The 25,491-nt window shown below is 35.8% G+C and overlaps 1 protein-coding gene across 1 annotated transcript in view; it reads left to right on the top strand.

Annotated features, from left to right (window-relative positions):
• TMPRSS15 (transmembrane serine protease 15) overlaps positions 1-25,491 on the top strand; it is a 136,969-nt gene that overhangs the window by 67,912 nt on the left and 43,566 nt on the right. The window contains exons 14-18 of the mRNA XM_024239482.3: positions 3,154-3,243; positions 6,038-6,163; positions 8,747-8,887; positions 21,821-21,931; positions 23,989-24,121. Of these exons, the coding sequence (XP_024095250.3) occupies positions 3,154-3,243; positions 6,038-6,163; positions 8,747-8,887; positions 21,821-21,931; positions 23,989-24,121 (601 nt within the window). The remainder of the gene's footprint in view (positions 1-3,153; positions 3,244-6,037; positions 6,164-8,746; positions 8,888-21,820; positions 21,932-23,988; positions 24,122-25,491) is intronic.

Genomic DNA, 25,491 nt, shown 5'->3' with positions numbered 1-25,491 from the left:
AAAACAAAAATACAAAAGCATTTTTTTAAAAACCCACTATTGGCCACCACTAAATTTGTGAAATAGGAAGTTAATTTTTCCCAGTGTTATATCTGAGTATAATATCTGTCCCTGCAGCTACACATTCCCTCCTTCACTGGTCTCATTAAGGATTAAAAGAAGTGTTTCATAGCAATGTAGAATTATTGAAATTAAATGTGCCATGTGTATGTAGAGGTTATAGGATTGTAGTAGACCGTTCTTCCGAAATCTTTGTAAATTAGTCATGATTTCCTGTTGAGAACTTGCCCTTATTCTTCATTGTTGTCCTTTCTTTGGTTCACATGCGTTCCTCAGCACCCTCTTCTTCCTTCTAGGTTTACCCATCCTTGCCCTTACTTGTCAGTGCTTTCATCCACTGCCCTCATTTTTTTGTTATATACATATCAAGTGCCAATTATAGAGACTCAATTTAAACCCTGCCTATGGCAGTGTGAACCAGATGGTGGAAATTATCCAAAGTGTAATCAACCCAATAGGAGACAGTAAATTACCGTGGGATGAGCTTGAGATTAACCATGATGAGGTCTTGACTTTGACACTAGATGGCTGTGCATGGCATTAACAAGCAAGTGAATATCTGTAATTCTCAGATTTTCCATTTAAAACTGAAATAATAATAGTAATTACCTAATCCACAAGGTTGCCTTGAAAACCAGTACTAGAAATAATAATAGTAATTACCTAATCCACAAGACTGCCTTGAAAACCAGTACTAGGTATGGCAGGTAATGCAAAGGAACATTTCTTAAATTATCTCTAATTTTACAACGATCCAAAAAATCCTTAATATATATCTAGTTGTCTCCAAGACAACTAACTCAGAGCCACAATTTTCATCCAGCAGCTCCAACAAATCCTCCTCTTATGGGATAACATGCATGGAAACACTTTGCAAGATTTGGTAAAACATTTTATTATTTTGATAAGTTCATCTGTGTCTAGACAAACCTGGCCCTGGAAGGCATGTAGAACAGGACCATGCCCTATCTCTTTACAGAACAGGACAGGTTGGCAAGGATCCCAACACTGAGTAAGAGTAATTGCCTCCTCTGTCCCATCATATGCATCATGAAACCCAAATCTAAGCAGTGTATTACATATCAACTTTGAAGATGCACATGAATTTCAAGTGATTTACATAAATAAGGCAGATGACATATGAAAGAGAGATTAAGGAAGAGGGTATGGTTATCAACACTGTCATAGATGTAGAGACACTTAATTATCCCTCCCATAATCTGATTTCTAGTTTATTGGGGGTAAATAATCCCAGTATTATATGCCTTTCATAATAGGAAAGAATATATTTATTCCAGTTTTCTGCATTCTTCAAATGAGGTTACTTTTCTTCTTTTGGTCTTGTTTTAAAACATAATAATGGTAACAAGAATCAGATACAATTAGAATGTTTAAAATAGTTGATGATTTTTTACATTACTTTAGAATTTGTTTCTAATAAATGAAACAACAAAGCATGTTAAGAATTTTATAAAGTTAATCTACCTACTTAAAGTGTCAGACTCTGAGCTGGAAGATCTGTGCTCTATTGTTTTAATAAATTTGCCTTAATAAGTTACCCGTCTCAACCTGGCTTCTGCGCAATGTTGGCTACCAGATCAGGGCATTGATTAAGCATTTATTAAGTAAATGAAGTTTCACTTTGTCTCCCTTTCCTTACTATCAATGTGCAGAATAGTGAAGCTTCCCCTTAAGACTACCAAAAAATAAATAAAAGGAAAAAAAGGAAAATCAAGAATTGCAGAATTAAATTATTTACTAGCCTTTCTTTTTAGAGAGTGGTAAATATTGAATTTGTTTTATTTTAAGTAAACATTTTCTACAGTAGTGATTTTATATCTTAGTTTATGAAACCCATTTATAAAAGATATTTGACAAAAAAATTTCCTTTGTTCAAATAATTTTAGGGAAGTGCTGTGCACTATCATGCTTTCTTGAAGATTCACAAGGGCCATAAGAATACTAAAGAAATTTTGAGAAGTTCTTATCTATTTTTTTTTCCAATTTTCTTTTTTACTTTTAAGTTCAGGGGAACAAGTGCAGGTTTGTTACACAGGTAAATTCGTGTCATGGAGGTTGGTTGTACAGATTATTTTATCACCCAGGTGTTAAGCCTAGTACTCACAAGTGATTTTTCCTGATTCCCCTCCCTCCTACCACTCTCTACCCTCCGTAAGGCCCCAGTGTGTGTTGTTTCCCTCTGTGTGTCTATGTGTTCTCATCATTTAGCTTTCACTTATAAGTGAGAACATGCAGAATTTGATTTTCTGTTCTTTTGTCAGTTTGCTAAGGATAATGGTCTCCAGCTCCATCTATGTCCCTGCAAATGTCATGATCTTATTATTTTTTATTACTGCATAGTATTCCATGATATATATGTACCACATTTTCTTTATCCAGTCTGTCATTGATGGGCATTTAGGTTGATTCAATGTCTTTCCTATTTTGAATAGCGCTGCAATGAAAAAACGTGTGCATGTGTCTTTATAATAGAATGATTTATATTCCTTTGGGTATATACCGAGTAGCGGAATTGCTGGGTAAATGGTATTTCTGTCTTTAGGTCTTTGAGAAATTACCATACTGTCTTCCACATAGTTTAACTAATTTACATTCCCACCAACAGTCTATAAGTGTTTCTTTTTTCCCACAAACTCTCCAATATCTGTTATTTTTTGACTTTTTATTAATAGCCATTCTGACTGGTGTCAGATGGCACCTTTTGCAAATTATGCATCTGACAAAGGTCCAATATTCAGCTTCTATAAAGAACTTAAATTTATAAGAAAAAGAATAAACAACCCCACAAAAAAGTGGGCAAAGGACATGAACAGACACTTTTCAAAAGGTAACATACATGCGGCCAACAATCACATGAAAAAAAGCTCAACATCACTGATCATTAGAGCTCTTATCTATCTAACTGTATTTTTCCTTTACTTAAACTGCAACATTTACCCTTACATGACTCTAAAATTTACTTGTCAAAATTTGTATTCTAAGACATGTAATTGAAAATTCGCTGGCATATGGTATTATCTCTCTGAAATAAACATTGTGTTACTAATGATTTCCCATTGCTTTCCTTTTCAGCAGACTGTGGAGGACCTTTTGAACTGTGGGAGCCAAATACAACATTCAGTTCTATGAACTTTCCAAACAGCTACCCTAATCTGGCTTTCTGTGAGTCATTTCTTTTCCAGGTCATCAGAAACAAGTGTCCATATGAAATGTAGATCTCCCCTTGACGCAGCCAAGTAGATTACAAATTTGTCAAACATGGGTACACCTATCATGTCTACCTATAAGATTGCTTAATATAACAACAAAAATAACAATAATTGCTAAATATATATAGCATTTGTTTCGTGCCAGGCACTGTGTTAATGCCCAATATACATTATTTCATTCATTTCCCACAAGAACTTCTTGAAGCAGGTGTCATTGTTATAATTCCAAATTTAGAAGTTGAATAACAACAGTGAGAGAACCAGTGTTACTCCAGACACCGCTTTCTAAATCACTTTCCTTATTTGTGCATATAATGTCTATAGTGTGTTTAAGAAGTTTGCAATTTCATAGGACAAAGACAATGGAAAGTATTAAAAAGTAAAGAACCAGTTGTAGCATTCACACTTTTTGCAAATACACACTAGAGCCAATAAAGCAGATAGCTACAGTAATGTAATTATTTCCAGTATAAAAAATAAAATTATAAGAAAGATCACTAAAAAATTTGTCTAGAGAAAATAGTTTGCTAAAACTGCATAAAGACTACCTCTAGGTCGATGTTCCTAAATATAGAAACTCATATAAAGATACATAAAGATTGTGATGGAGATGCACATTCCCTAGCCCATCCTACAAAGGTTCCACTTCAGGAGTCTGGACAGGGAAACAAACATCTTTCCACGGCCATACCTTGTTAAGACCACTAAGCTAAATGGAGAATTCTGTCAATGAAAGAAATGCCCCAATGGTGGGAAAAATGTGTCTTCAGAAAAAGCCAACCTTCTTCCTTCAGATGATCAAGAGATAAAAGAGCATCACTTTCATAGGTGCATATAGGGTCAATATTGTAGACAAATACCTCATCCCCAAAAAATAAACAGCAACTAATCTAATTTGACTTGTTTGGGGAAACAGAGTTATCTCTGCTTCACACTAAAGATACCTTTTTTTTTTTTTTTTGAGACGGAGTCTCGCTCTGTCGCCCAGGCTGGAGTGCAGTGGCACAATCTCGGCTCACTGCAAGCTCCGCCTCCCGGGTTCACACCATTCTCCTGCCTCAGCCTCCCGAGTAGCTGGGACTACAGGTGCCCGCCACCACGTCCGGCTAATTTTTTTGTATTTTTAGTAGAGACGGGGTTTCACCGTGTTAGCCAGGATGGTCTCGCTCTCCTGACCTCGTGATCCGCCCGTCTCGGCCTCCCAAAGTGCTGGGATTACAGGCTTGAGTCACTGTGCCCGGCCTGAAGACATCTTTTAAACATCATTTGAACAAAGTGATAATCTGAAAAATCCAACAAGCAGTGGAACATTGAAACAATTTGGAGAAATTTATTAAATTTAAAAATATTTGTTTATTTGACAAATGTGTATTCAATACTTTATTTCCTTAATCTGAAGTAAGTAAAGAAGACACAAGTGTAGCACGGTATAGATGGTGACTCAGATATGTTGTCAGGCACAAAATGTCCAAAATACTGTTATAATAAGGGTAAAGGCAGGACTCTGTGGAGAGTCCTTGACATACCAAAGTAGGAGACAACTGTTTCTTGAATCTCTAAGAAACATTAAATAATGGTAATGGGTAAAATTAGAAGTGTGAAGGAATCTTACACCATCTTATGAAGTTTGAATTTCATTCTGAGAGCACTGGGGAGTCTTTGAATGGTTTACAGGAAACTGGCGATAAAAACGAGCTTGCATTTTAGATCAGAGATCGATGGTAAGGGATGAGAACCATCAGCATCACCAATTAGGAGATGAGAAACTACAGTGATTTGAACTCTTGTCGTGGTGGCCAGGGACGTTGAGAAGTAAATGGGGTTGAAAGGATGTCGGAGGCAGTATTAACAGGCTTAGGTGATTGATTGGATGTGGTAGGAGAAAGGAGGTCAAGGAGGGTGCTGAGGTTTCAAGCGTAGAGAACTATGAGTGGATGATTAGTAGTGCCACTGAGATCGGGAGAATAAGATAAATGAGTTTGCAAAAGAGATAATTCTGCTTTCTCTTTAGAACATGTTGGATTTGAAATATGTACAGCCATATACAGTAAATAAGTCGATAAATTTGCCTGCATCTCAAAAAAGGGCAGAAAATAAAGACTTAGAAATTGTTACTATATAAATATAATTATATTTCTTAAGAGTGAATGAGAAAACTAATACAGAATGAGAGAAGAATGGCCTAGAAAAAAATCTAAAGGTTGAATTATTTACGAAATCAATAAAAACAAGAAGTGTTTATTGATGCTAGTAGTCTTGTTTTATTTTGTTTTTTTAATGAACTAAATGTAAATAAATGCAAAAACTTTTAAAATAAATATTAAAGCTTACTTGTCCTATAAACTGCATTTTAATTACCTAATTTTCTTCTAAATTTGATCATGGAAAATTAAATAAATGAAACTATAATTTTAGTATCTTTTGATATTCATAAATGTTATATTGTAGAGGTAAAATAATATTTGTAAACTTTGATTAAAGTATTCCATTTCACAAAAATATCAATTATACTAAATAATTTCAAATGTAATTGAAATGTTACTATAAATATTATTGACTAAACCAATATATTTTCTCACCAAAAAAAAATAATGAAAAGAAAAAAGAAACACCTTGAAATACTGATTTTCAAGAAGTGGAAAAAAATTTGATTTTTTTTTAAGTTATTTGAAATTCTCAAGAGAGTGAAGCTTTTAAGAGAAATCACCAAGTATGTTCCAAATTAAATGTTACTTCTTACTTTTAAGGTGTTTGGATTTTAAATGCACAAAAAGGAAAGAATATACAACTTCATTTTCAAGAATTTGACTTAGAAAATATTAACGATGTAGTTGAAATAAGAGATGGTGAAGAAGCTGATTCCTTGCTCTTAGGTAAGTCTGCAATCTGAATATTGTAAAGGTTGTAAAGCTCAAGATGTTGTACTGATGGAAAGAGCATTTCTTAATAAGTGTAATCACTCTTTTACAACTTGCAAAATGAAAATACAATAGTAAAGTGACATGAGTTTATGTGGAACTTACAATATAGGGTATATTTAAAATAGTGACAACATAATATTTTTCTTGAATATTCTTCACAAAGCAGGACTAATTATTTTTACTTTTTAAATTCATTTTTAATTTTCATGGGTACATAGTAGGTGTATGTATTTATGGGATACATGAGATATTTTGATATAGGCCTACAATGCATAATAATCACATCAATGTGAATAGTGTATCCATCACCTCAAGCATTTTTCCTGTCTTTGTGTTACAACCCAATTATACTCTTTTAGTTATTTTTAAATATGCAGTAACTTATTATTGCCTGTGGTCACCCTATTGTGCTGTCAAATACTAGATCTTATTCATTCTAACTATATTTTTGTATCCATTGATCATCCTCACTCCCCTACCCCTCCCAGTACCCTTTCCAGCCACTTGTAACCATCATTCTACTCTCTATCTCCATGAGTTTAACTATTTTGGACAATATTTTTGAGTCATCAGTTCCTACCAGCTGGTATTAATTGACTACCACAAGCACTACCCATTGGAGACTAGAAGCTAAGGACGCCCATTATGTAGTTCTCTTTATGTGTACATCGGATGTCCAAAGATAGCTATTAAATCAGTTTTTATTTTACTTCAAACTATTCAAACTGTTATACAAAATTTTTAATGAGTTTTACTTTACATTTTATTATTATTTTGGCTGTGTCTCTAGTACTAGCTGCTTCTGTGTAGGTACCTGAGAATGCTTCAAAAATTGACCAGTTTGTTTTTCTTTTTTATTTATCGATTATTTTAAAATAAGCCTAGGGAGAGTGTACTATTGTAGAGGAAATTTTTGTGCTATTATAGAGGAAATTTTGTGTATTCTGTAGATCATAGAATACATGCTGACTCACTAAAAAGCTATCAGTCAAACATAATAGCTAATATGTTATCTAACTACCACTATTTTTTGTTGTTGCTGTTGTTGTTGAGATGGAGTCTTGCTCTGTCACCCAGGCTGGAGTGCAGTGGTGCGATCTCAGCTCACTGAAACCTCTGTCTCCTGGGTTTAAGCAATCCTCCTGCCTCAGCCTCCAGAGTAGATTGGATTACAGGTGCCCGCTACCTCGCCTGGCTAATTTTTTGTATTTTTAGTAGAGATGGGGTTTCACCATGTTGGCCAGGCTGGTTATTTTTAAGAAAAAGGTGTCTCTTGATAAGTCACACATTAAATAAAGATGCTCAAATGATCAATTTTGGTGAATGAAATGATACAACTAAAAAGTGTTTTATCGCCCTCCCACAAAAAAAAAAAAAAAGTGTTTTATCTAACTGTGCTTTGGACTTGTATTCATCATGTATTGTAAAATCTGATCTAATAGATATGCAGTCAGGATACAATCACATGAATGCTGCAGCTAATCAATGAAGACTCCAGAGAAAATTTTCTAGAGCACATCAAGGGACAGTGTGGTGGGGAGGGTTCCCCAACCTTTTCATCAGTCAACCCTTATGTAGAATTCTACAGCAAAATCTCACAAAGTTCTAGAGTGTAAGCTTCCTGGGAGAGGATTTTGGGAGCCACACATAGAACAAATAAAGAAAATTTTGTTGGGACTAGAAGGGTGGCAAGAACTGAGGAATCTGAAATTTGGTTCTTTTTTATACACATATAAAAAAATTAAATAGTTTTTCTATTTTAGATCAAATTATTCTTCAAATAAAAACTTCAGAGTTCTCATCATCTAAAAAATTAAAATGTATCATTTCATCTGTTAATAGTTAAACAAATCATTGAAAAGTAAATAAGAATTCCAGAAAGATCTCTGATTTGCTGTTTTAAAATTTGTAGGCAGGAAGGTCTTTTGAAACTGAATCACTTTCAGGACTTCCAATATATAAAACTTTTTTTAATAAATGTATTTTTTAATTAGCTGAAATATAGTAAAGAATGTTTTATTGTTTATAAAATCCCCAAAGCTGAGGGATTAAGGGGAAAAGGTTTAAAAGCCGCCGTATAGTTAATATCCTCAATCTCTAAATAATCCATCCTTCAGATTAGGTTTATGATTCCACGCACAAAAAAATACTGAATATGTTTGGTCAAAAATTTAGTGACGGTGACTATGAACTCCACTGTTTTATAAAGGTCTTTATAAATAGTCATTTGTCTGGGATAACATGAGCTTTGAATAGCAGTGGTACTAAGTCAGATATATTATAAGTAATTCATCATTACATTATAGAGTTGCACAAACCTCAAGAAATATCAAAAAAGTTTAAAGAGAAGTTTGCTTTGTTGAAAAGTGTTCAAAATGTAAAAGAATGTGTGTGTTCATTTACTTGTGGCTGCTCTATGAGCGAGCCATGTAGCATGTAGCCCTACTTCTGGGAGATGGAACTGAGATGTGGGGTACATTTCCTTCTAGATCCAAAGGATCATCTCATTGATTATCTCGTTTTCCTTTGGAACAGCTGTGTACACAGGGCCTGGCCCAGTAAACGATGTGTTCTCTACCACCAACAGAATGACTGTGCTTCTCATCACTAACGATGTGTTGGCAAGAGGAGGGTTTAAAGCAAACTTTACTACTGGCTATCACTTGGGGATTCCAGGTAAGAGCCCATAAATCACACATTGCATCATAACTTTTGGAGCAAAACAGCAAAGTTATACAGAATTTCAAGGCCAAAATCATGATTTTAATGCTTTCCTTCTGTGACACTCATTCTTCCTCATCTTAATGAAGATTATTTTTCCTCCTTTACATCTGTATTACCATTGCCTGAGTTCATTCAAAGTAGGCAGCCACAAAAGTTTTTAAGCAGACCTACTTGGATTTCTCTGATGTGTAAGGAGTGTTGAATTTTGTTCATTGAAGAGGGCCATGTTAAATGTTAAAAGTAGGATACTTGACCCTCTAAGGAAAGAAGACTGTCATGTTTCCCATGTCAAGAACATTTTCAGAGAGCAAAGAAGGAAACAGGCAAGAGAGCTGTTGGCATGCCAACAACATTCAATTAAATAATTAACATCATTAACTTATTGGACACAACCAGAGTAAAGCGCCACAATGTAGGAATTTAATGCTATTTGCTGGCATGCCCAACCCTCCGACACTGGATGTTTTATTATATCCATAAAATAATCAACAGGAGCAAACAAAATAGCGGCATGTTCATCATGGGTATATGTATATGTGTGTGTATATATATATGGATATATGTGAATATGGATATATATTTTTTCATATATCTAGTATTTGCATATATTTGCATTCAACAATCTGCAGAGAATATTTTTGTAACTTGATACTCCACTTGGACTATGATTTGTCTCATAGAACTGCCCGGCAACTCAGTGGTTCTTTCCAGGTGCAAATATGTCAGAAAAACAGAATATATGCTACTTCCTACATCTCTCTTTCTCTTAGGAAGAGAAATATTTATGGAATTGATGTATTTCACTTGAATATCTAGAAAAGAGGTAGGGTTGGATAGTTTATCTTCATCTGGCCTATTATCTAATACAAAATCCAGCTACTATTAGGTTATGTTTGTCTTTGTTCCTCCACTCACAACTGACCAGGACTTTTGACACCATCCCAGAAAGCTGCCTGCTTTAATCTTTATGGCAAATAATTAAGAGGTCTACCATCTGGCCCTGAAAATGAACCACAACTGATATTATCCATGCTACTTAGGTAGAAGTAAGTGGTAGCTCAATCGATTAATCTAGATTTTGTGACTGATTTTAGAAGCCAATCTGTTTACTTACAAGCAACAGTGACATGGATCAATAAAAAATAATTAATTAGTAAATACTTTGAGATCTACACAAAATTATAATTTACCTTATAATAGAGTACACTAAAAAGAAGAAATATAGAAAATGACATGATTTTGTTAGGTAAAGAAGAAAATACATTGAGACGTAAATATCAATAGATATGTATTTACATAAGCGTGTGTGTGTGTGTGTGTGTGTGTGTGGCGAGAATTTAACTTAGAAGAAAATTGGATCATTGCTTTGGAAAATGTTAATCAAGATAATTTTGAAAATGTCATCTTGAATTGAATCACTGATTTTGTTTCTTGATTATTTTGTTACTGACGATTATACTATAACCATGTTTGTTTGCCAATTATTTTATCTGCTATTTCGGTTTCCTTCTCTTTGTGGTGTACCTATTATTTTAATTTAACTCAACATTTGAGTTACACTTTTAAAGTATAGATGGGTGATGGACATAGATGAGGACATTTTGGTAGTTAATATTGAGCACATTTAAGATAAAACAGACTTTGGTTATGTAATGTTGGAGAAAAGCTACATCTTTCTTACTGTTACATAGAAAGTAAATTAGTTAATAGCAAACTTTAGATGACAGAAAAACACAAAATATTACCACCAATACTTTTATATGTAAAATTATGACCCTAATTTTGTAAATTATTATATAATTTTTGGCTCCTGATAGAATGGTCTTTGCACAGTACCGGCTCCCACAAGTGACGTTACAATAAAGTCTCCTCTCAAGAAATTTGGAAGAAGATGGCCATCTTTGGCCAGAGCAATTTTCTGTGAAACTCTGCCATAATCAAATCTTTCTGATTTGATTAGAGGCCTTTGTTAGCAGTGTGAACCACCTAGTTTTCTGGTCTACTGCACAACTATTCAAAACCTCTTGTGCAGAACACACCCATTTCCACAAAAATTGCTGCAGGAAAGCATGATGAAGAATGAAAAAATGATAAGTAAAGAGAGATGGAAACATATGAGAGTCTGTAATGGTCATGCAGGAAAAAACACCAAACCAAATTTGAAAACAATAAACATTCCTGAAATTGAAAACATAAAAGCAGATCAAAACTAATAGTGAAAGATACAATGAAAGAAAAATCATACACTTTCTGGATCTAAATAAAATTACCTGAAAAATCATGAAGTCTTAGTGTGTTCAATAAAAAAAATTAATAAGCAGGAATCAGTGTTATAACATTTTCTGTGTGAAGTTTTAAATTTCAAGAGGGAAATTTTTCTGAAAATTCTTAGCAGAAAAAGTAAAACTATTTTTGTAACTGTTGAAAATAAGATCATCTTTATATTTCACTCAATTATGAACATTAAAACAATGAAGTAATATTTCTCATGTTTTAAGGAGAAAATCCTGCAACTAAAAAATATACAAGGGTCAATAACTGCTGTGTTTAAATGCAGTAAAATTATGTACTCTGTTCTGCAAAATATCATAAAATAGTGCAAGTAAATACCTAATGCCTAATACTATTCTACTGCAGGCCATCCTAAATTTTTTTCAAGAATTCTGTCAAGGAAAGGATTTTTGAAATAAGTATTATACTTTTAAAGAAATTGAGATAAATAGTAAAACCTGAAGTAATTGAGATTTTTTTTAAAAAATACTGTGCTCTAACAGATAAGGGATTAGATTTATTGAGGTATCCAAACAATTGAAATAATTATAGGTGATTTGGTTTGGCTGTGTCCCCACCCAGATCTCACCTTGAATTGTAATGATCCCCATGTGTTGTGGGAGGGACCAGGTGGGAGGTAATTGAGTCATGGGGATGGGTTTTTCCTGTGCTGTTCTCATGATAATGAGTAAGTCTCATGAGATCTGATGGTTTTATAAAAAGGAGTTTCCCTGCACATGCTCTCTCTTGCCTGCTGCCATGTAAGATGTGCCTTTCTCCTCTTTTGCCTGCCATGATTATGAAGCTCTCCCAGCCCTGTGGAACAGCAAGTCCATTAATTCTCCTTTTTCATATAAATTACCTAGTCTCAGATATGTCTTTATTAGCAGCATGAGAACAAACTAACAGCACACGGCATTCCACCATCTGCAAAAGTGAAAGCATCTTGAAACAAAATTTTGAAGAAAAAGTAGGTCTTTAAACCCCTATTTTAAATTGAAAATGAGAAAGGAGAAAAGACTTGAAAAGAGGAAAATGGATTGTCAAAAGGAAAACAGAGACAAATCTCTTCCATCAAAAGTTATAGTTACAGTTTGTTTAAATTGTGTTTTATGGACTTATAATAATTACACATGTTTATGGAGTATATGTAATATTTTAATACAAGCATACAATTTACAATCATCAAATCTGGGAAACTGAAATATTCTTCACTTCAAACATTTATTATTTCTAAGTGTTAGGAACTTTCCAAATTTTCTTCCCTAGTTATTTTGAAATGTACCATAAATTATTGTTAACTATAGTCATTTTATTGTGTTACCAAACACTAGATCCTTTTCCTTATATGTAACTCTATTTTGGTACCCATTGAAACCCTTCTTTATCCTCCCTCCCCACTACCCTTCTCAGCCTCTGGTGACCACCATTCTATTTACTATCTTCATGAAATCAATTAATTTAGCTCCCACATATGAATGAGAACATGCAACATTTGTCTTTCTGTGCCTGGCAATTTCACTTAACATAATGTCCTCCAGTTTCCTCCATGTTGTTGCAAATGACAGGATTTCATTATTTATTATGACTGCATAATATTCCATTATGCAAAGATACCATATTCTCTCTCTCTCTTCATCTGTTGATGGACTCTTAGATTGACTGCATAACTTGGCTATCAAGAATAGTGCTGCAGTAAACATAGATGAGCAGATATCTCTTTGATATACTGCTTTTCTTTCTTTTGGATAAATATCCAGCAGTGGGGCTCCTGAATTATATCGTAGTTATATTTTTAGTTTTTATATTTCTTAGTTCTTTGAGGAGCCTTGTATTGGTTTTCATAATGGCTGTACTATTTTACATTTCTACCAACGGTGTATAAATGTTCCCCTTTCTCTGCATCCTCATCGGCATTTATTTCCTGTCTCAGATTCTTATAATGAAACAAACACAATGTCAAAGAATTTGAAAAACATTATAAGCAACTTTGATTCAAGATCAAACTCAAAAACAGAGCGCAATCTATTTCTCTCAACACAAAAGACACCAATTTTATGGTGTATAGATTCTTTATATTTCTTTTGCCTATAGCTAGATTTCATTTACACTGTTAAATTAGTATGTAATGTATGAAGTTATTTTTGAGGGAAAATTCCCCCGATTGAAGCTAGAACGTAGTCTTCAATGCCCATCACTGCATGATAAATACATTGGGAGTGTAGTTTCACATTCCTCCTAGACATAGGACAGATGCTGCTGGGAAGTGAGGAATGGAATGATTGAGTTGTCATCAGCACCGTCTGCTTCCGTCGAGATTTTTTATACCCAAAGACTGAAAAGCAATTACAGAAACAGGGACTTGGCTGTGGAGGCTAATCAAGCTGGTAAGGGAAAGCGAGATTAGACACACATCCTGACACTTTACTTTGGTGGTTCTTTTAGAAAAAAGTATAAATGGGCAACAAAAATCGTTTTTGCGGCCGGGCACGGTGGCTCACGCCTGTCATCCCAGCACTTCGGGAGGCTGAGGCGGGCGGATCACGAGGTCAGGAGATTGAGACCATCCTGGCTAACACGGTGAAACCCCGTCTCTACTAAAAATACAAAAAATTAGCCGGGCGTGGTGGCGGGCGCCTGTAGTCCCCGCTACTCGGGAGGCTGAGGCAGGAGAATGGCGTGAACCCGGGAGGCGGAGCTTACAGTGAGCCGAGATCGCGCTACTGCACTCCAGCCTGGGCGACAGTGTGAGACTCCATCTCAAAAAAAAAAAAAAAAAGAAAGAAAAAATCGTTTTTGCTTCACTTGTCTTCTGGAGATATTTTAGGGACACCTTCCAAGCATTCAGATGAAATTTAACACAATTGTATAGTGTATTTTTGTATCTTATTTTCTTTGTACTATGTTCCTAACATTTCCATTTCTATTGTAATAAAGTATATGTAATAGATTTATTAAGATCTGTCTCCTATAAATGTCCCCTTATTCCTCTTTTCTGATACTCAGAGTCTTAACGATGGAATTCAACAGTGTTTATCAGGCAACTGTGGAAGTGGCAGCTGATTACATTTAGGGGGTTTGAGCCCTCTCCAGATTGTGTGGCATGTGCTTAGAGATCAATTTTGTTCCATTTTAAACCAAGCATATGTTGACTAAATGAGGCAACGCTACTGGAGACTTCATAAAAAGGAGATGGGGAAATTCAATTCTTAGCAATATTTCTTTTTCTCTCTCTCACCATGGGCATAAAACTATCAGAAATAAGATTTCGAGAGTCTAGAGAGAGTTAAGCTGTTGGATTAAAGACTGCTTAATGAAGCTGAACTATTGTATGTTGCAAAAAATCAGAATCCAATTTATGCATGTAAGGAAAATTTTGAAAGAGCTTATTTATACTTCTCGGATTTTAAAATTTCTGTTCAGTTCAGTAACAATAGATCAATTTTCCCCAGTCAGCATTTTTTCATCCAGTTCATTCAGCTTATAGAAACAAGTTATTATTTTTCCGGATTCATAGAATATAACCCTAACAGCTTCAGCTATAGCACAAAAATGAATTACATTTTTAAAATATTTATATGTTATCATTTAAATTTTAATTCAGATATTTGGCTGTTTCCATTCAACTCGTATGTGATTTTCAAGCTAAATATTGCCTATCTATATTAGTAAAAGGGTAAAATTATCAGTAAATTTATCTATGATTAAATTATTGTCATTGAGAACTCATTCTTTACATACTGATTCAGTAAGCTATGAAAAAAGTAATAAGATAATTTAAAAATAAAGAGTGGTGACTAACATTCTGTAAGTATTTTAATATAATTGATCATGGGCATGTAATTCATGCTGTCAACTTTTTAAATAAAGTATATTAAAATATATATTTAAGACAGAATATATGAATACAAACACTTCTGCCTACATTTAAGACTTCTGATTTTCTAAAGGAAAATTAATACCAGAAAGATAAAATATATAGTCAAAGTATTAACGCTGTCTTTAGAATCTGTAATTATGCCTGCCCATTTGTCATCTCACTAATCTGGTTTAAAAATATGTTTGTGAAACAAATTGATAATTACATTTGCAAGAACCTCCGTAATAGCATTATATTTTGAGATATGTAACCAACTTTTCTCATGGCATAAAGGTTTATAGAAACAACCAGGCATGGCTTTCTAAAAATATTTTCTTAATAAGGTAACTTAGATTTCAGTTGAAAAAATACAGAATTCTTCAAAGTTTAAAGTAGAGTACACAAATAGCTCCAATTATTGTTGTAAGATACTAAGAGGAAAGGATTAGGTATGTTTTCTTGTTTATTTCATTATACGTAGGGAGAAACAGCGCAACTAGCACATGGAGTAAGAATGTTAACTTAAAAAATATCAGTAAAAGGCTGGGCACAGTGGCTCATGCCTATAATCCCAGCACTTTGGGAGGCCAAGGCAGCCCGATCACCTGAGGTCGGGAGTTCGAGACCAGCCTGACCAACATGGAGAAACCCTGTCTCGACTAAAAATACAAAATTAGCCCAGCGTGGTGGCACATGCCTGTAATCCCAGCTACTTGGGAGGCTGAGGCAGGAGAATCATTTGAACCCGAGAGGTGGAGCTTTCAGTGAGCCGAGATGGTGCCATTGTACTCCAGCCTAGGCAACAAGAGCAAAACTGTCTCAAAAAAAAAAATCAGTGAAAAAGATTTTTTTTTTACTGTTACTGTTTTTACTATTAAAAATACTATCTATTGCATATTCTCTGTATATGTATTGGTATGAAAAATACACTTCATTATCATTTAAAATTTGTTCTCCTGACATACCTAAGACAAAAGTAGTATTTACTCCTATTGACAGTCAAAGAAACTGAGCCTCAAGCTAATTTCTTTGCCCAAGGTCAAAGAAATATTAAGAGAAATGGCTAAATTGCACCTTCAACCAGGGTCATATTACTTTAGGTCCTATGTCTTAACCACTATTGGAATTTAACTAAGTAAATTATATCTTCATAATTCATAAAATTGATTCTTTTTTTCAAATCACTAGAATTACCGTCAGCTAATTATCTTAAATTTTAAACTTTATTTGAAATCATAGTTGTAAAAATTGCTTTATATTATGTTGACTCTATTACTAAGCTTCATACTTATTTTGAGGCATATCAATCTTTTAACATACATTAATTTACTTTATGTTTTAAAAATATCTACTTATACCCTGCTTTGTGCAAAACATTTCACCAAGCCCTGGACATACAAAGATGAGAAAACATGGCTTTATGGGTATTACAGCTGGCATATTCTATATTCAGTTTACAGAATGACTGACCTCAATGACAATATAAGCAAAACAAAAGGTTCATTTTTCTCTCTTTTAATTCAGATCTCCTTTTTCGGCTCTGGATATTTCAGGCAGATCTCTACACTTTTTCAGTTACTTCCGGTGTTAAATCATTTTATCTGGGTAACTTACACTCACTCTTAAGTGTTAAAATGAACAGTCAAGTATAATATCAACACTTTTATATCATCTAATTCAAAGCTTCTTTTATCCCTCAACTCAGGCACAGAACTTGGCCTAATAACTTAAGGCAGAGGAGGGTGGAAATATTCTCTTTGTTTTAGTTTCCACTTCCCTTTTTTCCCAATCTTCCCATCGTTCCAATGTTGGAAGATGATAGGAAGTTTTTATTTTTATTTATTTATTTTTTTTACCATTGTAGTTTTCATTTGACAAACACCAGCTTCTGGCCAAATGCCAGCTCTGTTGTGAAACAGACTAGTGAACTCTTCAGAGCATTGTTCCACCAGCCCTGGACTATTGCACTGTAGACAATACATCTCTTATAGTACAATAATCTCTTATAAACCAGCTGAGCTCCAAATCCCTAATCCCCAGGTTCCATTCCTCCACTTTTTGTGCTAGAGCCGGGCTTCCCTGCCAGGCAGTTGTCATCTGACCATCTTTCCAGTGTCCACCTTGCCAATTTCCTAACTTCTGATTTCATTTCATAGGAATTGATACCAGTCTTTATTTACACAGCTATCTGCCCACAAACTTCAGGAAAATAATGTCACTGTCTCATTAATTTTTTCACTATACTTCAGTTTATCCTGGTATTTATCAAAAACCAGGGTAGTGAAATGAATTTATTTGGTTTCACTACCCAACAAATTTTATGCCTTGTTATGGAATAGAATGGGATGGGATGGGATGGGATGGGATGGGATGGGATGGGATGGGATGGGATGGGATGGGATGGGATGGGATGGGATGGGATGGAATAGTATAGGATAGGATAGAATAGGATAGGATAGAATGGGATGGGATGGGATGGGATGGGATGGGATCAGATGGGATGGGATGGGATGGAATAGAATAGGATAGACTAGGATAGGATAGAATGGGATGGGATGGGATGGGATAGAATAGGATAGGATAGAATGGGATGGGGTGGGATGGGATGGGATAGAATAGGATAGGATAGAATAGGATAGGATAGAATGGGATGGGGTGGGATGGGATGGGATGGGATGGGATGGGATGGGATAGGATAGGATAGAATAGGATAGGATAGAATGGGATGGGATGGGATGGGATGGGATAGAATAGGATAGGATAGAATGGGATGGGGTGGGATGGGATGGGATGGGATGGGATGAGATGGGATGGAATGGAATAGGATAGGATAGAATGGGATGGGATGAGATGGGATGGGATAGGATAGGATAGAATAGGATGGGATGGGATGGGATAGGATAGGATAGAATAGGATGGGATGGGATGGGATAGGATAGGATAGGATAGAATGGGATGGGATGGGATGGGATGGGATGGGATGGGATGGGATGAGATGGAATGGAATAGGATAGGATAGGATAGGATAGAATAGGATAGGATAGAATGGGATGGGATGGGATGGGATGGAATGGGATGAGATGGGATGGGATCAGATGGAATGGGATGGGATGGAATAGGATAGGATAGAATAGGATAGGATAGAATCGGGTGGGATGGGATGGGATGGGATGGGATAGGATAGGATAGGATAGGATAGGATAGGATAAGATAGGATAGGATAGAATAGGATGGGATAGAATGGGATAGGAGGGGATAGGATAGGATAGGATAGGATAGGATAGGATAGGATAGGATAGGATAGGATAGGATAGAATAGGATGGGGTAGAATGGGATGGGATGGGATGGGATGGGATGGGATGGGATGGGATGGGATGGGATGGGATGGAATAGGATAGGATAGAATAGGATAGGATAGAATGGGATGGGATGGGATGGGATCAGATGGGATGGGATGGGATGGAATAGGATAGGATAGAATAGGATAGGATAGAATGGGATGGGATGGGATGGGATAGGATAGAATAGGATAGGATAGAATGGGATGGAATAGGATGGGATGAGATAGAATAGGATAGGATATAATAGGATAGGATAGAATGGGATGGGGTGGGATGGGATGGGGTGGGATGGGAAGGGATGGGATGGAATAGTATAGGATAGGATAGAATAGGATAGGATAGAATGGGATGGGATGGGATGGGATGGGATGGGAGGGATGGGAGGGATGGGATGTGATGGGATGGGATGGTATAGGATAGGATAGAATAGGATAGGATAGAATGGGATGGGATGGGATGGGATGGGATGGGAGGGATGGGATGGGATGGGATGGGATGGTATAGGATAGGATAGAATAGGATAGGATAGAATGGAATGGGATGGGATGGGATGGGATGGGATGGGATGGGATGGGATGGGTTGGGATGGGATCAGATAGGATGGGATGGGATGGAATAGAATAGGATAGAATAGGATAGGATAGAATGGGATGGGATGGGATAGGATAGAATAGGATGGGATGGGATGGGATGGGATGGGATGGAATGGAATAGGATAGGATAGAATGGGATGGGATGAGATGGGATGGGATGGGATGGAATAGTATAGGATAGGATAGAATAGGATAGGATAGAATGGGCTGGGATGGGATGGGATGGGATAGAATAGGATAGGATAGAATAGGATAGGATAGAATGGGATGGGATGGGATGGGATGGGATGGAATGGAATAGGATAGGATAGAATGGGATGGGATGAGATGGGATGGGATAGGATAGGTTAGAATAGGATGGGATGGGATGGGATGGGATGGGATGGGATAGGATAGGATAGGATAGAATGGGATGGGATGGGATGGGATGGGATGGGACGGGATGGGATGGGATGGGATGGAATGGAATAGGATAGGATAGGATAGAATAGGATAGGATAGAATGGGATGGGATGGGATGGGATGGGATGGAATAGGATAGGATAGGATAGGATAGAATGGGATGGGATGGGATGGGATGGGATGGAATAGGATAGGATAGGATAGGATAGAATGGGATGGGATGGGATGGGATGTGATGGGATGGGATGGGATAGGATAGGATAGGATAGGATAGGATAGGATAGGATAGGATAGGATAGGATAGGATAGAATAGGATGGGATAGAATGGGATGGGATTGGATGGGATGGGATGGGATGGGATGGGATGGGATGGGATGGGATGGGATGGGATGGGATGGGATGGGATCAGATGGGATGGGATGGGATGGAATAGGATAGGAAATAATAGAACAGAGTAAAGGCAAATTTTAATTTCGTTACACACACACACACACAAACACACACATTGATGTGTATCCTAGAGTTATTACTTAAAATCTGTTTCATACTAATGTCAGAGTTTTAAAAAATCTGAAAGCCCTAACACTAGTCCCATGAAAGCCTGGTCCTTGTGGTTATGCAGTGTAGTCAACTTTTGGCCAGGGAGTGAGATGCTGACCTTACTTCTTTCAGGCAACTCAATTAGGAATTGATTCTCTTAGGGCATCCCACACTTGGTTTGCTGGATGGCACCATCCTCCCCTTCCCCCCATAAAAACACCCCCCCCCCAAATACTCTATTCAATATATTTTTTAGGAAAATACTCTAATGCCCTTTTATTAAAAAGCTGGGAATAGCTGATGGATATTGATAGTTGCTGGACTACTTTTGGTATTTTTTTCAATAAGTGTAGTATGGCTATACTGAGTCCCTCTCTTTAGAAGTGTAACGGTATTTATCGGTACTCTCAGAGGTGAGTCTACAACCTAGATTCTAAAACAACAGGAATAATTTCTTTCAAGTGGCATTATGTTTGGTCATCATAAATTCAGAAAGTCTCCATGGATATTTTTATAATTTGTTTCTGAAATCATATTAACCTGAACTAAGTCTCCTTGAAAGCAATGTAATAGTAATGTTATTATATTGACTAATAGTCACTAATAGTTTTCAAAATAGAAGCTTCCCTGTTTCTTATTTTTATCAAGTGCTTTTCTTCCCCATATGATTGTTCATGTGCCATGTAGGGGATAAGACATTGAGCCCATCCACACCTGACAGCCATTGCCATTGTCAGGGAACCAAATTCCATGAGGTCCTCATGGAGTTTCTACTCTCCTTCCAGCACATAACTGTACCTACTAAGCCATAATCAGAAATCACTGGAAGAGGGAAGCAAACTCCTCTCTCCCAGTGATATGAGGGCTCTCCCAGAACAAAACTTTTGAAGACCAAACAATCTCAGGAAACAGCAGCAGCTACTTCTAAATAAAGAATGTTTCCAGTAGGCCTCTTTTTGCACAACCCAAACTCTGGAAACAACCATCAACGAATGGCCTCCAGATCTACCCAGTTTCTTCTTTGCCCAGGCTTTTCATTTTCCTTTTGTGTCTCCATGTGCCAAGCACATGCCCATGCCTCCAACACTGCTGTATTTCTTTGGAGCTCTATCCTCAACTTCTTTTCACATTACCGATACGGCAAAGTTTCCATTTCTTTGTGACTACTCTTTACTGCCTGACCAAGCTTTAATTGAGCCCTCTGTTTCCGACCCAATCCAACTTTGATCTCACCAACAGACAACTTCCACATTTCTTTCTTACAAAAGTTTGGAAGTACCATTTGGATGGTGAGGCCAGGGGACCTCTCTGTGCTTGAGTAACAGTTCAATGGTTGTTGCTTGTATGTTCGTTTGGGGTGGAGGAGTTTGTTTATTGAAGAGATACTAACAAAATTACGAGGAAGAGGTGAGTTGACAACCTCTCAGCCACCTCTTCAAAATTCCCTGAGTTTTGCTGCAAAAGAGATGTCTGAGGTTTCATCCACACTCTTCTAAAGCTACATACACATCAGCTTGGAAACTATTTCTGAGGCATTCTGAAAAACCAAGTAGATGGTGTTGCTCAGTATCAAAGCTGGCTCCACCTTGTGCTGTGGCAAAGGACTCGTGTTTATTATTTTTTGTATATATATATATTTTATTATACTTTAAGTTCTAGGGTACATGTGCACAATGTGCAGATTTTTTACATATGTATACATGTGCCATGTTGGTGTGCTGCACCCATTAACTTGTCATTTACTCAGTATCAAAGCTGGCTCCACCTTGAGCTGTGGCAAAGGACTCATGTTTAAAGGGGAGCAAATGGGATTTGTACTCCAGAATCACCCATTTGTGTTTTCTTTATCCTATACAACAAACATTCTTTCCCCATAGAGCCATGCAAGGAAGACAATTTTCAATGTAAAAATGGAGAGTGTGTTCCACTGGTGAATCTCTGTGACGGTCATCTGCACTGTGAGGATGGCTCAGATGAAGCAGACTGTGGTATGTCTTAATCTTAGGAAAATACTCTTATGACTTTAGCCTCTGCATTTTGATTCTACAGTGTAAAAGAAAGATTATAAGTGTGTTCATTAGGACCTGTTTTGATGCTTTGGAACGAGAACATCTCATCTCTGAGATGATTTTAGCACCTCTGTCCCCATCTGGTTAGAAGAAAAGTTAATACGCAGGCCTCAGTTTATTGTTTGTTTCAATTTGGTCACACTTATTAACTGTAATTCTAGAGCAACAAATATCCATATAGGAAGCTGAGAATACCACGGAGACAATATTCCGAACCAAGCAGGCTAGCACCACTCATATTGGCTACTGTTTTCTGTTTGTTGCCCACATTCAGAGGCACCTGTATGCTTACTTATAATTCACTTTCTCCCCTTGCCCTGCTAAGTTTTCAGTCCAGCTCCCCTTCCACACCTCAATAACATTATGAGTAATGGATACTTTTATTATGTCTTTTTATTTCTAAGCAAATATTTAACACTTACGTACTATGTACCATGCACTGTAACTAAGTTAAAAAAAAAAATCCACAATAAGAATTAGCTATAGCTGGCCAGGTGCAGTGGCTCACGCCTGTAATCCCAGCACTTTGGGAGGCCGAGGTGGGCAGATCATCTGAGGTCAGGAGTTCATGACCAGCCTGACCAACATGGTGAAACCCTGTCTCTACTAAAAATACGAAATTTGCCAGACGTGGTGGTAGGTGCCTGTAATCCCAGCTACTCTGGAGGCTGAGGCAGGAGACTTGCTTGAACCTGGGAGGCGGAGGTTGCAGTGAGCCCAGATCGTGCCATTGCACTCCAGCCTTTGTAACAAGAGCGAAACTCCATCTCAAAAAAGAAAAAAAATTCGCTATAGTTTACCCATGAGGAAACTATGGCTTGGAAATGATAAGTGGCTGCCGAAGGTTGCACACCCAGTAAGGGCCGTAGCTGTTTTTGAACCTAAGTTTATATAATTCTGTAGTCACTGCTCTTAGCTCTTGTCATAATAGGAAAAAAAGGTAAACAATGTAGCATTATTTTATAGAATTACAACATAGTGTTTGTAGGTAAGACTACAATTACTGATGTTTTCATCCCTTGATGAACTCGCTTAGCTTGATCCAGTCCCTACTTGGCCACTAATGGCCTTAAAATTCTGTTCAAAATGGTTGTAAAATGATGAGTAAGATGATAGAAATCAAATGGTATAAAAGCAAATACAAAGAAAATGGTTTTTTTTGGTGGGGAGGGAATTCCTAAAGTAATCCCTAAACTTGAGTTTCCTTCTTTCAGAAACTAAGTTTATATATACTCTTATATATACTCTTCACAAATAACTTTATTTTCTGTTTATTTGCTGCATAGATTTGTAATAAACTTGCATATCTCTGCATTTTCCATTTTCATAGTTATATAAAAGAGCAAAACTGTCTACTAAATTTATATTTTTCAAATTAGACCTTCCATCGTGCTCTTAAGAAAAACTACACTCAATCTCTAAACTTGAAATAATAAGAACATTGCACATTTAGTTTAGAGGCCATAATTTACTCTTATCAATTTAGGTCAAAATGACCACATGTGTAATCTAATCTCTTTAATGTATTTTTTTGTTAATTTTTCTAAAAAATTTGCTGTATATTTGAAAAATTTAATTCTATATATTTATGGGTTACAATGTGATGTTATTATATATAATATATATTAATAGAATGTATGGAGGGAGAATATATAGAGAGAGAATGTGTATATATATTTTTTAAAAGTGTGTATATATATAGAGAGAGAGAGATTGAGGAATGATTGAATTATGCTAATCAACCTATCCATCATCTTAAATACTTCTCATATTTCATGATGAGAAAATTTGAAATTTTGCAAAAATTTTGAAATATACAATACATTATTATTAACTATAGTCACAGTGCTGTGCAAGAGATCTCACAAACTTATTCCTTCTGTCTAACTGAAGCTCTGTACTCTTTGAACAATATCTTCCCATTCTCCGTACCCTTCAGTCGCTGGTAACTACCATTATACTCTTCTTGTCTTTAGTGCGTCTTTTCAATGGCACAACGAACAACAATGGTTTAGTGCGATTCAAAATCCAGAGCATATGGCATACAGCTTGTGCTGAGAACTGGACCACCCAGATTTCAAATGATGTTTGTCAACTGCTGGGACTAGGGTAGGTAATTCTACTGAGTTCCTTTTTAAGAGATTCTCAGACCTTTTTATTACTATCAGATTAGGTTTAGTAAGAGCTTTAAAATTTATAAAGTTATGAATTTAGAAAATACACATTAGCAAAAGGGAGAAAATAAAAATCTTGATTAACCCCATTTTCAAATAATAACCACTGTTAATAACCTTTGTATAAATATTGTATAAATATAAGTACATGTAAATATTATATAAAATATAATATACTCTGTTATACAAAATACTTATATGTGAGCATTTCTCATGATTTTATATTTTTTGATGATTTTTTAATGAAATATTTCATTTTATCCTATATCATAATATACATAAATAATCACAAGGGTACTACAGAGAATATGCTTTTGCTATATCTTTGCAACACATTTACAATAGTTTTTTTGGAAAATTTATAGAAGTACTATTGTAGTGGGAGAGGTTATGCAAAATTTGTAAAATATCTTTAAAATTAAAAATTTTGGATAGCCTCTCCCACTACAGTATTTCTATAAATTTTATATTATAGAAGGATAAAGAAAGATATTCTCAGCAAGGATGATGCAAGTAAAAATTCCAATTAATAACTTATCAAAGATGTATTATACCTCCCAGTCTAATGCCATAATAGCTTGCATCAAATATGTAATTTCACATTTGTTTTTTACCTTCCCATCAAGTCTTCAAAGTAATTAGGTAGAAAATGAAAGTAATGAGTAGTAATAACAAACTTATTTTGCATTTTACAACCCGGCAACTCTAACCCACCATTCTGATCCTTAAACATATATGATTTTGAAGATTTAGTGATTACTAACCATGTTGGCTCACATGTGGTTATCTTTATAACTATAACACTATATCATTTAAATTTTGTTTGTCATATTAAACTAGGAGGTCTATAAAGGGAAGAACCATGTCTATTTTGTACATTATTGTAATGCTAAACTCTAGACTAATCCTTGTCTTTAAAAATCAGTGCCAAATACTTAAGCAATAAATTATATATACACTCTATGTACATGTAAATATAGATATACCTATCTATAAAAACATATGGCAAAAGTTTTCTAATTATAAAACATATACTTTTCTCTTAGTTTGATTCTAAATGTTGGCTATTGTGAATAGTGCTGCAATAAACACGGGAGGGCAGATATCCTCTTTGATATACTGATTTCCTTTCTTTTGAATATATGCCCAGCAGTGGAAGTGCCGGATTATATGGTAGTTCTATTTTTAGTTTTTTAAGAAACCTCCATAATGTTCTGAATAGTGGCTGTACTAATTCATATTTTCCCCAACAGTCTATGAGTGTTCTTCTTCCTCCACATCTTCACCAGCATCCCTTACTGCCTC

The sequence above is a fragment of the Pongo abelii genome, chromosome 22, assembly GCF_028885655.2.
Source record: "Pongo abelii isolate AG06213 chromosome 22, NHGRI_mPonAbe1-v2.0_pri, whole genome shotgun sequence".
Lineage (NCBI taxonomy): Eukaryota > Metazoa > Chordata > Mammalia > Primates > Hominidae > Pongo > Pongo abelii.
The sequence above is the reverse complement of the archived record's forward strand: the minus strand, read 5'-3'. Positions and strand labels throughout refer to the sequence as shown.